The following is a 14237-nucleotide window of genomic DNA, read 5'->3' as shown; positions in this document are numbered from 1 at the left end:
GATATTATGGTCAATATGGGATTAAACACAGGTGAACATGAATTCTTATATATTCTTCTGTTTAAGACATAATGCCCTTGCCAGACTAAGAGTCTAAATCCAATCAAATCAAATCATAAACATCGTGATCGAGTCTTAAAAAGAATTGTGGTACAATATTCTCTTAGTTCGTATAAGCTATGGACGAGATTCACTCTAATATCATTTTATTTATAACAACTCGAGACTTCACTTAAAAATACTAGCCATAAGATATAAATGAGTTCCTTAGTTCTGTATACCTGATGTGGGATTAAATACATGCCATCACAGATCTCGCATATTCTTTATCCTTTGATGAAAGGAGGTCTAGAAAGTCTCTCTTTTTTTTTTAAAGAAAAAAAAGAGTAAGAAGAAATCATGTTGGAAGAAGATGATCAGATTGCTCTTTACTAGATTTAGAGGTCTACTTTTGAATATTAAGAAGAATTCCAGAATTTTTTATCCTTTTGGTTCCACTACCCGGATACTCCGGGATAGCAAGACTAGAGGGATATCCGTGGATTTCTCGGTATATTTTGGTTGGCCTCCCACTTCCGGAAGTCCACTCATAGCTGGGAACGGTGATGGAGTTTGGACTTCGGCAGTGTGCGTGCGTTGAAAACAAAGGAGAAGACGAGGTTTTGTACCTTACAGCACACGTTGATTAGATAAAAATGTGGCCAAGTCAATAGATCAAGCACTTGTCTAACTGGCCTTTTGGATGCAACCGAAGGATAGCTTCTTTTATTACCAAGTGAAATTTGGCCAAACAAACCAAAGTCTCTCTGCATTCACTTGGGTTGGAAACTTCACTTGTTCCACTTTTTTTTCTTTTAATGACTTTGTTCTAGAAAACACAGTTCTCAAAAGCAAAAGTTTTTACTAGAACATCATTGCGAAGCCAGCTCTAGAACATAATTCTTCCATAAGCCAGCTCTAGAACATTGTTGATCACTATGGTCTATGCTTCCATAAAGGAGATAGAGGAAGAAGACATGGTGATAGGGAATGAATAAGCTTTCCTTCTTGATATTCTCATTCTCTTAAAATTATTGTTGATTCATATTCTATGATGCTTATGACAAAAGAAGAATTTGAGTAGGACTTCAGAGGAGGTTAATTAGATTTTCTCTTAAGGGAAGGAGGGGAGCATATGGGAAGCACTTGGCCTCTCAAGTACATAAAAGAGTATGTCACTTTAAAGATTGGCACACAAACACACACACACACAGAGAGAGAAAGAGAGAGCATATAGTGGTGAGGGCTCAATTTAGTCATCAAAGAGAGATTCTGGACAGCCCAACCCCACAGAGTAATGCCCACACATGGGTGGGGTCAGTGAAAGACTTTGGTGTGGTGAGAAGGCTGAGGTGCCTTTAAAGTCATCTTTGGAAGCTTCATCACCACCCATTCCATGGAGCAATCTTGGCTGCCCCTTCATCTCCTTTTATCCTTGGTTCAGAAATGGATGAAGCATCAGATCCAAAGGTTTATATTCCTTTCTCTGGGGGGTATTCCTCTGCAAGCTAAAGGACTCTATTTTCCACTGGTAAGGAGGATCACAGTTCAACAAAAGTGAAATATGGAGCAACATTACTTGTAAGCTAAGACACCATGCTGCGAAGATTGTCATATGACAACAATATTTGTATATTATATATAAAAAAAAACAACAATTTTTGTATCTTTTAGTACTAGCTTATACACAAATATGATAACAATAATAGTTCGAACGTGCTTAATAATAATTTTACCTATTATGTATTCAGTTAGTGTTAGCATATTCTGCATAAGGATAATCTCAATCTAACCATATCAATTTTATATGTTCTATAGAGTATTTTCCTTACCTGATAGCTGAAATATTTCTTATGGTTGAAAACAATTTTTGGATGCTAAAGGATGATCTAGCAGCAGAGTTCAGTCATTTATGGGAAAGTATAGAACTTGGCAGCCATATATCTGGGTTGAGTCAATTAGATGGCTGATTTACTGTAAAGAAAATATGACTCTGGGGAATGCGTCGAGCCTTCTGTTCATGGACACTCATGTGAGTTTGAGGTTTGATATTTGATTTCTAAGCTAAAAATAATGTGAAGCTCAAGTTCGATGCACGAAGATGTCTGCATGTGCTTGAGAAAGTCCCAGCTGACTCAAGCTTGGCTCGATTATGCCCCTACGAAAGCCACATTGATCTGCCAAAGCATGTTATTCTTGGATTCAGAGGTGCGACAAATAACTAGATTGTTCGACTTAATATTCCAAGTCGACCTTGATAGATCCGAGACTTACAAAGATTGAGCAACACCCTTTGTTTCTTGAGAACTCGAATAATTTTCGTAGTGTTAAAGTGTGTGTCCATAGAAAAGGAGGATGACATGGTCTGAAATATCTTTAAAGTTGGCCTTGGGAGAACCTGAAAAAAAATTGTCTTCTGAGGCTTCATTTGGCCAGAGGATTTAAATATTGTCATCACCATCTTCCTCCTCAAAGCCTTTTCCATCAAATTTAGGGTGTCATACAAAACTCAAACTCAGAAGGCTCCTCGGAAGGATTGCTATCAATCTAATGTCAACTCTATAAAGAAATGGTGCTGCAAATATCCTCGCCAATAATTTAAGGACAAGAAATATCATTGAAGCGTGTTTCAAGATATCTTCTTCCAAATCTCTCCTCTCAGTCCAGTCTTATGTCCAAGATTTTTGTCAGCAGCATTAAAATGCCACCTACATCATATTAAACCCAATAGAATTTTCTTTTCTCAATGCAGCAATCTGCACCACAGGAATCTAATTGAACTCACCATTGGCTGTACCTAACTATGTTTAAAAACATATCTGGATCACCCGTAACTTAAACACAAGAATCTTTCAAGGACCTGAGAACTTCTAAAGAAGAGCAGATCTCATAGGGTTTGGATTCTAGAAAACCTTCAATATTCTTTCAGCCCAGCAATTCCAGACACATTTTCCTGCTGATGTTCTTCCGAAAATTTTCAGCGTACTGCTTATCTAGATTATGAGCACAGGAACCGATTTACAAGTGCAAACGAAGTGCTTTTAGAAGATTCTCATCAATAAGTATTTAATTTAGCCAAAATATCAGGCAGTGAAAACTTCTATTCTGCTGCTGCAAGCATTGCCATGGACTGAAGATACTTCCAAAAAGTATATTGAATGAACCTTAAATATCACGAAACAAGTCTTTCCCTTCTTTATTTTTTTTCCCTGTATTAAGGAATCATCAACTTGATAAGAATGTATTCACATTTTATGAAAGTAATACATCAGAAAAAAGCTGAAACGTCTTCATCATTCTTATAGATTTTGTTGACAACATGGCATATCAAACCTTGTGCTGTTTCTCCCTTGCTGCATGCTATTGCTCCTAGAGAGACAGATGTTGGCTGCTTCTCAGGTTGCATTGAGCAAAAAATTCGAGGAAATTCAAAATTATGAACATTTATGCCAGCTGGAGAAATTCTCCAGTCACAAACTGTACCTGCCCCATTTAAACTTGGACAGGAAACAAATGTTGACTATAATCAGATCAAAACTTGAAGATGCAACAAAACAAGGTCAACCCCCTGATGCAGTACTGTTTGAAATAGTCTGAAGAAACAATGCCTTGGCAGCAGGATCAGTTGAAAACTGACCCATAACAGCAATTGTCGCCGTGCTGCTCCCCACCTTCTCGATCCCTCTTGATATCATACAAATGTGGCTGGCTTCCACAACCACCATTACTCCCCTACTGAAAACAACATGAACTGCCTCTGCTATCTGCCTCGTGAGCCTCTCTTGCACTTGGAGTTTGCAACCATAGTAATCAACCACCGACTGCAAAATGGATCGCTCGATACGTTTGCCTTCTTCCTCGTCAAAGTAACCTATGTGCACCACGCCATGGAATGGCAGTAGATGATGCTCACACTGAGAACAGAAAGGCAAATTCAACACAGAATGGATCTGGCTTTGGATATTAACAGCATCTGCTGTCTTCTTATGCAAACTCAATTTACCAAGATTGAAACTGCTCATCTTTAATTCTAGGTTAGAACTCTTAAAATTCATTAGCCACTGCACATAACGATAAGGGGTGCCAATAAGTTCTTTTCTCATTGGGTCTTCACCAAGAGAGTGGAGGATTGAGGTTACTGCAGTAACCATAGCAGCATGAATAGCTCCTGGCTTGGAAGACATTTTACCATTAATGGGACTCTTTGTGCTATGCCCATTGCACAGGGGCACCTCCAGAGACCTCGACGGGCACCAAGACTGAATGGGAAAGCAGTTTTTACCGCACCCTTCCAAGTTCATGCCTCTGAGCTTCAGAAGATCTAAGAAGTCATTCCAGAAAGAGTCGCTATTATCCTCAAAAACTCCAGACCTGGAACAGACTGAAACCCGCATCCACCCTTGCATGTCCAATTTGGATGGATGCTTTGGGTTGGGAATGCACCTTAGAGCTTCTGGAAACTGGATGTGCCAACAGTGAAGAGCAACAGCTGCACCGGCCGGGTTGATGCTGTTCTGCAGTGCTGAACAAATGTCATCCGCCAGACTCTGTGGGTCTTGAAGCCTCTTGGCAAAGACATCTGCAACCCTAGAAAGCTTGCTTAGGCCAACAACTAGCTGCCCTGATGGGACATAACCAACATGGCACTGAACACTAAATGGAAGCAGGCAAGACTCGCAGTATGAGAATAGGTTGATGTCTCGAACAACCACCAGGCCACCAGCTCCTCCTGCATAACCTGTCCCATCGTCCGAACCAGCTTCTGGAAACAGAGCACCTTGAACAATGTCCTTCACCTTTTGTCTATAACCTAAAGCAAAAAGTAATTTGAGTGCATGGAACTGTTGAAAAAGATCAAATCAAGCCTCTCTCTTTAATCAGTAATGAGACATAATTACACAGAATCTGTGAATAAATAATCTATATAAGAATGATGCAGCTAGACATTCACTTGCAGAATAATTTTCCTGTTTTTTTGATACACTTAGTTTTTTAATATAATGTGCAAGAAGAGAGATTGGAGTTCATCTACTAACACAACATGTAAAAGAAATGGACTTAGTTAATTCCACTATCATATTATGAAAAAAAAGAGTCAAGTCATCAATAGTAACAGCTCAACTCAACTAAGCCTTAATCCCCAACTAGCTAGAGACGGCTACATGAAACATTTTCCTCTATGCTGCTCTGTTTGTTTAAATTATTAACGTCAATTATTGAGGATCAAGCCATCAAAAATTGAACTTAATAATTTAATCAAGTGACTGCTTTTTAAAGATCACAACAAAAGCATCAATGTGGCATTTCCATCCTAAAATCATAGATTGGATGGTAACAAAAAACAACCACTTGCTTATAGAATGAAAAAATTTGGCTACTGAAACATAATGAGCTTTATTTAAGCAAATATTACAGAATGCTTGATGATGCAGAAAGATGATACAATAAAGGTAAACTATTGTGCTTCTTCCAACTACCGACGCAAATTCCACCATGCAATTTTCATACAACCTAGTTCTGCCTTAGCATAAAGGGAGAAAGACGCCTTGGATGGGGCTGGGGTGATTTTAGGTGCTAAAGTGGGAAAGCAAGATAGGCGAAGGTGCCCATCCAGCAAAAGAAATATGTAGAAGTTAAAAAGAAGTCCTTTGATCATAGCTCTATTTGGTTGCCAATAAAATGCAAGAAAAGATTACTAAATTGAAGAAGAAAGGAAAGATGATTGGAACTAGTGATTTGTTGAATATGATTACATTCTGTTGCAAAGAAAGTTGTTAAGATCATGGTATACAATACCGTTCTGAATTGCTCAGTTTGGTCAGCATCGTACCATAGCAACCACGAATCGTGATAATTTGTGGTCTCATATGGTATTTGGCCTGAAATGGTGCAAACCAATCCTGCATGATCGAGTAGCTCAAAACTAGGAGAGAAAGGGCTTGACACCGTTTTCTCCCTTTGTTTTAAGGTAAGGGAGGAGAAAAAAAAAAGGAGAGCAGAAAGTAGGCGAAAGAGGATGGAGGAGAGAGTGGAAGGATGAGCAGGAGTTCTAACCCAGGTATTTCCCTCTTTTTCTTTATTTATGTTACATCCCATAAATGGATCAAAATTGAAAAATATGGAACATCATGCATGATTTCATGATATCTAGATTTTAGTCAGGTCTACCCAATGATATAACTTCTTTTAATTTTCTCATATTTTATTTTTTTATTAAAATATATTTTGGATAAACAATAATTAAAAATAAAGAAAATGTTACATTTCAAAAATTAGTATCATACTAAGGGTCTAACATTCTATTTGTCATCTTTTTGACAGCATTTGCTTACCTTTTGGACATTAATTGCTTCTCAAATAAAAGCCTCACTTTAGAGTAATTTCTAGATTAATTGGGTTATTAGCGATTAATGTGGGCTGAAACACGTACGCAGTACCTTCTATCAGAGGCTACATTATCCATAATTAAAATTAAAATTTAATAAAAATTATTATTAATTAAAAAATCATGAAATTTCAATAGCATGTAAAGATATTTCAAACATATTTTTGGAGCATTTATCATATTTTTCCAATAGTTATTCAATTTATACATATATTATAAATTTAACATAAAAATATCAATTGAATAAGCATTTGTGAAATTTTTGCAATTATATAAATATCAATTCTTGTTTTTAGGAATTTTTCAAAATTTTCTTTTTTAAAGTAATTTTAAATTCAAAAATGAATTAATCCATAAAAGTCATAAAAAATTTGTAGATACATAACAAGAATTGATGCGATGTTTCCTAGTGTTTGATGATAAATGGTTTTGAAAATTTTAGGATTAGACAGCCAATAATAAAGCCGGAAATATGATAGAAATATGTTAAAAAGAGGTCACCATGGCACTAGGGCCAACTAGGGCAGCAAGGCCAGCTAGGGAGGCAAAGCCAGTCTGGGAGGCAAAGCCAGTCTAGGCGGCAAAACCAAATGAGGTGGTTTGCTTATATGAGTCAACCAATAGAGTCAAGGAGGTAGGTCAAGTAAGAATAAGATGCTAATCCTCGGACATTCTATCAAATAATGCAAAAAAAGCAAAGAAGGCAAATTTATTGGGACAGTAGAAGATGAGCCAGTTCATAGTGAGTCCGAGACTATCAAGCCCTCTGATGATAGATTGTCCATGTCATCTAGTGATGCAAACAATGATGACAATAACTCTTCAAGTGATGTTGGATACGATGGTCGGGGTGAAAGCAATGGACAACAAGGAGGTGGGATGCAGTTTCCTTTGTTACTCCATTCATTGGTGAGTCCCAGTGAGTATATGATGTAGGATATGGACCAAGGCATAGGGCTAGGAAGGACATCACGGCATAAAGGAGGGGACCTAGAGGTGGTGGAGACGATACCAATCTGGCAGATAAGGTGGTGCATCAAGTGGAATCTTAGCGTATTAGGATCCCTCGAGTGCTTAGGATCATCATCTTATACCGGATCATATCCTCCCTACCGAGTTATGACCCATATGGTACATGACTTCTGAGTCTTCATATTCGAGTGGGTATCACCCTCCCCAGAATCAGACTATGAATTAAAGATTTGCTCAGTCCTTTTTTAGATTCCACCACCATATCCGACAAAGCAGTAATATTAATATGGCCATCCAGTACATACAGGCTACAATATCCTAGATGGGTACAATATTAAGGCTAGAGTCAAATCCTCGACCCCAATATGAATGTGACATAAACGTGTATGAGGGACATCAACACTCAACTTGAAATTGAACAAATGCACGTATGTCGCATTTCCAATTTTTAATAAGAGTATTCTATATTTTCAATGTTATACTTAGTTAATTTAACATGTAATGTATAGTCACTTTTCTCTAGGCATGATAAAAAATTAAAGTGTATTACATTTGAAAAATCAAAAATGAACTCACAAAATCTTATTTTCTATTCAAAACTAAATAAAGAAAATTTAAAAACCTCGAAAACAAAAAACAGAAAAATATATTTCTTGGTGTACTGATACAATTTGCTGCGATAAGGTAACTTACTCTACCGATCTCCTACACGTACGCAGTCTAGGACCAAGGTGGCAAACCTTGGTTAAGATAAAGTTGAATTATCAAGATTGGCTCGTTTTTTTGTCATTTTTCCAAAACTACAATCTTTTACAAAAGAAAAAATTGCAGGCCTTCAATAGAATTGGCCCTTCTTTATTCCTTATTTTTATTTCCTTGCATTTCCTTTTTCATTGCCGAACAATTAGATAAAATATTCCTCTCCAGATAACTATCCTTTCTCACCTCATTAGCAACCAAACTTGTGGCTAGTGCTATTCTGCTAAACATTTCAGGAGCATAAAATATAATTTAATTTCCAATCCTATCATAGGACATGGAGAACAACTAAATTGAAAGTCATTATATAAGGAAAAAGGGATAAAAGAGAGTTTTATGCAAGATCAATAAACAAGGAGACATTAATGATCAATTTTTGAAATTAAGGCAAACAAAATGCCAAATAAAGTTGCCCTAGGGATTTCTGGTGCAAGGAGATAGGAGGTTTTATGGGTTTCAATACAGGTCCTAGTAGACCTATAGCTGAAATTCAACCGGTGGTCAATGCAAGTAGATCAAAGATAATGGAACAGAGATCAAAAGAAGGGATCGGTGTTATTGGGGAAGGGTGGCGAGGGCAAAGATGGGGGTTGGAGGACCAGAAAAATCCATTTTTCCAAAATAAACCCTGTAGAATGATCTTTCTTCCAACATTAGAAGACCTGTTTAAAGACTTTTTTAAGACTTTTCCTACAACTAGAAAGTAAAACTCCTACAGAACTTAGCAACCAACCCTTTCCTATTTATTTGATGCCAATCAAGATCTTAAAAATATAAGATCTATACCCCACCAATCAGTTGTCAGCTTTAACTCCTAAAAGAAGAAAAAGATGAAAGCTTCAAGCATTGGTCTAAGGATTAAAGTTTTGGTTTGTACCCATCTGTCCTCACTTCCCTAGATCAGACTAGTAAGATACACGGCCCTAAGATGGATTCAGGAACCTGATATATGAAAAACTAGGTTGCCCATTTGGTAATGATGAAAAACGAACTAGGACGGTGACTAGGATGTCTAATACCCACTGTACTAACAATTGAGATAGCCCGAGGTTCCAATAATTCAGAAGGACACCATTTTCCATATACATGATACCCGATGTTGGCCCAACGTAGATTAGACAACTAAAGTTCAAAAATCAATTAAAATATGTTCAGACGATCATTATCAAGCTGTTGCAATGAATTCTAGAAAACTACCATAACCTACTAAGACCTAACAACATGTTCGTCCAAACTGGTAAAGAGGGCTCTACAACTTGGGAGACTTTATATAAAATTCAAATGATATCAAGCACACTCTTAACATTGTATTGTTATGCACCTCTCTTATCTTCATTAGCTCATTTCATAGAAACTATCTTTTCACATTTTTATTCAAGATGCTAGAGTACAGATCTCATTTTGGGTGATGAAAAGATTCTTCATTCATTCATTTGTAATGTCGACGTGGAAAATCTTGCAGCAAAAGCAAGTCAGTAAAGCAATCATTAACATCATTCTACTCTACCTATCAACCCTTTTATTTTAAGAATACCGAAGCTCCTATCTCTCTGTTTGTGTGTGTATACAAGCCCATTTGTTCCATGATGGTCTGTGTTACCAAAGTCCCTAGTTTATTTAAGCAGGCAATAGACACATGGCCAACCCATCTTTAAATTGATAAAGGAATATGCTGGAACTACAGTAATAAGTAAAAATGATTGTACCATTTAATTATGGTTAGATACTTCCGCAATTATCAGATAAAGGTTTTTATATTAAACCCTTCAGTGTTCTTTCTTGAGTAGGAATAAAGTTTAGGCCCAGCTTAAAGGCAAGCTAAAATGTGATGGAACTGTTTAACAAAGATGTAGTTAATAAAATGATTCTCAATTCTCAGTTATAACTTCCAAAGGGGGGAGAATCACTTTCGATCTGAACAAATCCACATGTAAATTTCAAGGTTCCAACCAAACAATTTTTTGTGAAAAAATTGACTATATATAAAAATTTGTGCATGCCTACTTTTATCATTTATTCATTTCCTCAAATTTCAAGAAGCCTTTTTACAAGAAAAGTTTTCAAATATTTGGAGGACATGCTACAATGGGTTTCTGAGAAAACAAGAAAAGTCAATTTTTGACATAGGATTGGCTACCTAGTGCTTGAATCTCATAAAATATTTAGATTATAGTGTGCTATATTGCTATGGAACAATAAAATTATAAGTTATACTTTTAAATGATTTCAATTTTTTTCCAGATGAAATTGCCAAAATGCTACATCTGAAGGTCCATTCAATATCTTCAATAAGATGTCTAACTTATTTCCTTAAATCATTATTTTATCTAATATTCCTTTTAAATGTATTACATTCCTTCAATTCTTTATTATTTTTGGCTGATGCTACCAAAACTAGAGATAACTACTAAGACAACCGCAGCTGCCAGAATCAAAACTCATGAGCCTAGTCAAAGTTGAAACCAAGTTGTTTGACCTTGAGCAAAGCCAATTTAGTAAGTGAAGTAGACTAACTGGTTACTTCCAAACTTGTCCAACCTACCAGCTTGCCTAGCTAAACGTAATAATGTTGTTTACTTGTATTTTTCTTGGTAATTGTGAATATTTTATTTTCCCTTATTCTATATTTGCATATCTTTATATAGCTTTGCGTCTTTGTGGTTGACTGATAGCATGTGAGATTATGTCTTGTGGTCAAATCATGGATATTGTAGTCTAACATATTTTTTTACCTGCAAAAAGACAGGCAACTAAACACAAGATGTGACTTAACTGACTTCAACCACATAAAGCAGTTAATTCAGATAATGTTAAAAGCAGAACCAGTTCAGGTCAGCTTTGCCCAGGTCCTTCAAGATTGCCGCACTCCAGCTGGACTTGATACAGAGCATTTCTACCAATACCTAAATCTAAATGCAAACCAACTGGTGGACACCAACAGCCTAAAGAAGGATAGTCAGTGGATGAGGACGGGTACCAAAGGACTGGAGACATGCCATAACCAATTAATAACATACAGAACCTGAAATAAATAAGAGGTTTACAAGGCATCTGAAAACACTATAACCAGAGTTCAGATGAAACTATGGACATGAAGTTATTCTTAGATGCAAAACATTAAGCTGCACGAGGAATGAAATCTTTCACTACATATTCCACTTGTTTCATCATGTTCTTGTTTAGAAAGTCCCAAGAGTCCACAACAAGTTTGGCTGCATGTAAAAGAGACTTTTAAAGCCAACAAAACTAGCATAAGTTTAACTTCATATGGTCCTCTCAATTTATATATGCTTCATATAACTTGAGTAACATTAAAGAGAAAGTACATCCTGATGAGATGGAGTATTTTGAATATTGAATTGAGTAAACCTTATAGGTGATTCCAAGTAATCTGCCTCTCCTAACTTTCATTTCTTCACCTTATCCAACTTCTCTTCAAATGTCTACATTTTAATAATAAGATGGATGTTCTATAATTTCACACTTGAAGGATTTAACTCTGCACGTATTTGCTAAGCAGCATTATTTCTACCTCACAAGCATCATATCACTATATCTACGATATCACAATTCTTCAAATCAAGTATTTCTTCGCAGAGTGACAAATGTGAGGGCTTTGCTATCCTAGTATACCTCTCTCTCCCACTACCCTAGTATACAAACACTTGACTACAAGCCTCCAATCTTCCATTACTTTGGAGGAAGGTGTTGAGCATGCATACAAAGTAGCAGCACATAACAGTGAATCATTATGAAACTAATGTGATGACCATGGCTTAAGGCCCCATTTGGTTCAGGGCTAAAGCAGAGCAAGTCCCCTTTGTCCCTCCTCATTCCATTTACAGACACCTTCCCTATTGAGTTAGAGCATTAGGTTTAGAATAGATATTTCAGAAAATCTAGTGACAATCAAAATTGCTCTACCTATTCAATTCAACCATCCATTTCTTCCCTCAAATAATTCCACCTAATTGATTTAACCTGTTTTGCTATCCCTGAACCAAACAAAGCCCAAGTTTGACATGTACACAAATAATGAAACCAATTTGATGACTACTACTCATGTTTGACACACATATGATGATGTGAACGTAGCTCTGAATGAATGATACACCATTGTTCTCCCAATGTTTATTCATTAACAAACTTTGAATTCCACTAGCTTTTCGACCATCTCGTATCCAACACCCATAGCAAAAAGGTTGCAAACTTGAGACTCCCAACTTCATGATAGTATCAGATGGACATAACAAGACCAAAGTCTCTTACAGTAAAATATTTAATTAATATTTTAACTTTGTCATATAAAATACAATATTGGTATGGCTCTCAGAACCAAAATTTGAGTGGAGTAGCTCTAGTGCAAATGTAACTTTGGACTCAGATATGGTGAGGCAAAAGGGGAAAATTATTAAGAGGGCAGCAATCATTGTGGAGGGAGAGTAGGCTATGGAGATGTTTTAAAATGAATGTATGGTAAAAACAAGGAGTTACAAATAAATGTCTACAGAGAAATGAGTAGAATCTGTGCCACAGTCACAGGAAAATGCTAGGAATATGCAACCACAGAGAGAGAGAGAGAGAGAGAGAGAGAGAGTACATGTTGTACACAAAGGGCAAAGAAATAGGCATGCCTACAAAACTCTGGGCAACATCACTAAAATGGTGCAATCACATTATGACAAGATTCCTGCAACATGCAACAAAAACTGTATGAATTCATTACAGTGAAGGAGAAGATTTATCTGAGAAGTCAAATGGAATGGAGACAAGATGCCCTTGCAAACTATAAATAGAAACAAATGTTACAGAATTTGAAGGTGACCAGAAATATTTATTCTGGTAGGAACAATCAAAGATGGTGCTTAATCTAAATTCTTCTTAGAGTATTCAAACCCATTTAAAATTGACAAATATTCAGTTCTGGAAATAAACATAACATAGATTATAATGTCATAGAAAGATCCCAAGTTAATGCTGCTAGTTGATAGTAAAAGGACAAGAAAGCTAGCAATTCATCAATGGTCTCGTTAAACTGGAATTAATAGCGAAGCTGGGTGCAACATGGACCACCTCATAAAAAACACACCCATAGGCAGGTGGACTTGTGACTTTGTAAGCCCAGTTCAAGCAAAAAAAAAAAAAAAAAACTTCTGTCCTTAAACATTTTACTACAAAGAAAAGTTTGGTTAGAAACCAGTCATTAAGATAAAAAGGCAGAAAAGGCAGAAGACAACTCTAAGTGTTGTTCTGTAATGCTGTCGTTTCATACCTTGCTGCTTTTACCATGGTTAAATTACCGACGAACCAAGGTGCCTTCTAGATGATATACGATGCCTTCCAAAAATGAATCATAATATTTCATTGGAAACGTTAAAACAATGTTCCAAAGAGCAACAAAGATGATTGAAAGTTCACTTAGTTTCCATCTTACAGAATTCTTACAGAATCCTACCTAAAAATTCCATCCTTTCCAAAACAGAAACCGATGTCAAATTACAACATAATTAAGCTAAAGATCCCAGCTTTCTGGAACAAAGCAAAGGGCCAATACCCAACAAACAGATCTACGCAAAAGAAAGAAACGAATAGGATTCGGTAAAGAAGACGAACCTCTGGTACCCTCCCGGAAGGCCTTGGCGACGCGGAGCGGCGTCTTACGGAGCCCCTCCCGCTCGTGGTCCTCCCCGAGGCCTTGCAGCAGGACCCTGACGGCCTCCTCGATGGCCTGCGTCGCGTCGTGCACCGAGCCCGATCCGGCCTCGGCGTCCAGCTCCTCCTCCTCCGTCTCCTCCAGCCCCACCCTGTTGTCCAGCTCCCCCGCGAACCGCGCCTCCTCCAGAGCTCCCATTCGCCGCCGCCCCGATCTCCAATAACAATCCAATCCAATCCAACCCAAGAGAGAGACCAGAGCCCCAGTCAACGAACGGAGGCCGTCAGGGTCAGAAGGAAAGCCACGAAAGACCGGAGAGATTGAATTGCTCCTCGGGATGTGTGGATCGGCGCCGCCCCGCCGTGTTTTCGTTTTCGTACATACATATATGGAGAGGAGAGGAGGAGAAGTGGAGAACGGGAGTGGACC

At 37.4% G+C, this 14237-nt stretch overlaps 1 protein-coding gene across 1 annotated transcript; it reads right to left on the bottom strand.

Moving 5' to 3' along the window:
- Nucleotides 1-3209: 3209 nt before the first annotated feature.
- Nucleotides 3210-14237, bottom strand: LOC103710615 (GTP cyclohydrolase 1). The gene is made up of 2 exons (XM_008796430.6): nucleotides 13769-14237; nucleotides 3210-4849 (listed from the first exon to the last, which is right to left on the bottom strand). Exons 1-2 carry the CDS (start codon nucleotides 14004-14006, stop codon nucleotides 3600-3602), a joined length of 1488 nt encoding a protein of 495 aa, XP_008794652.4. The 5' UTR covers nucleotides 14007-14237; the 3' UTR covers nucleotides 3210-3599.

Source organism: Phoenix dactylifera, chromosome 11 (assembly GCF_051530095.1).
Source record: "Phoenix dactylifera cultivar Ajwa chromosome 11, Ajwa_hap1_PhDact_Kaust_v1.1, whole genome shotgun sequence".
In the NCBI taxonomy this organism is placed as follows: Eukaryota; Viridiplantae; Streptophyta; class Magnoliopsida; order Arecales; family Arecaceae; genus Phoenix; species Phoenix dactylifera.
This window is presented reverse-complemented; position numbering and strand designations above follow the sequence as displayed.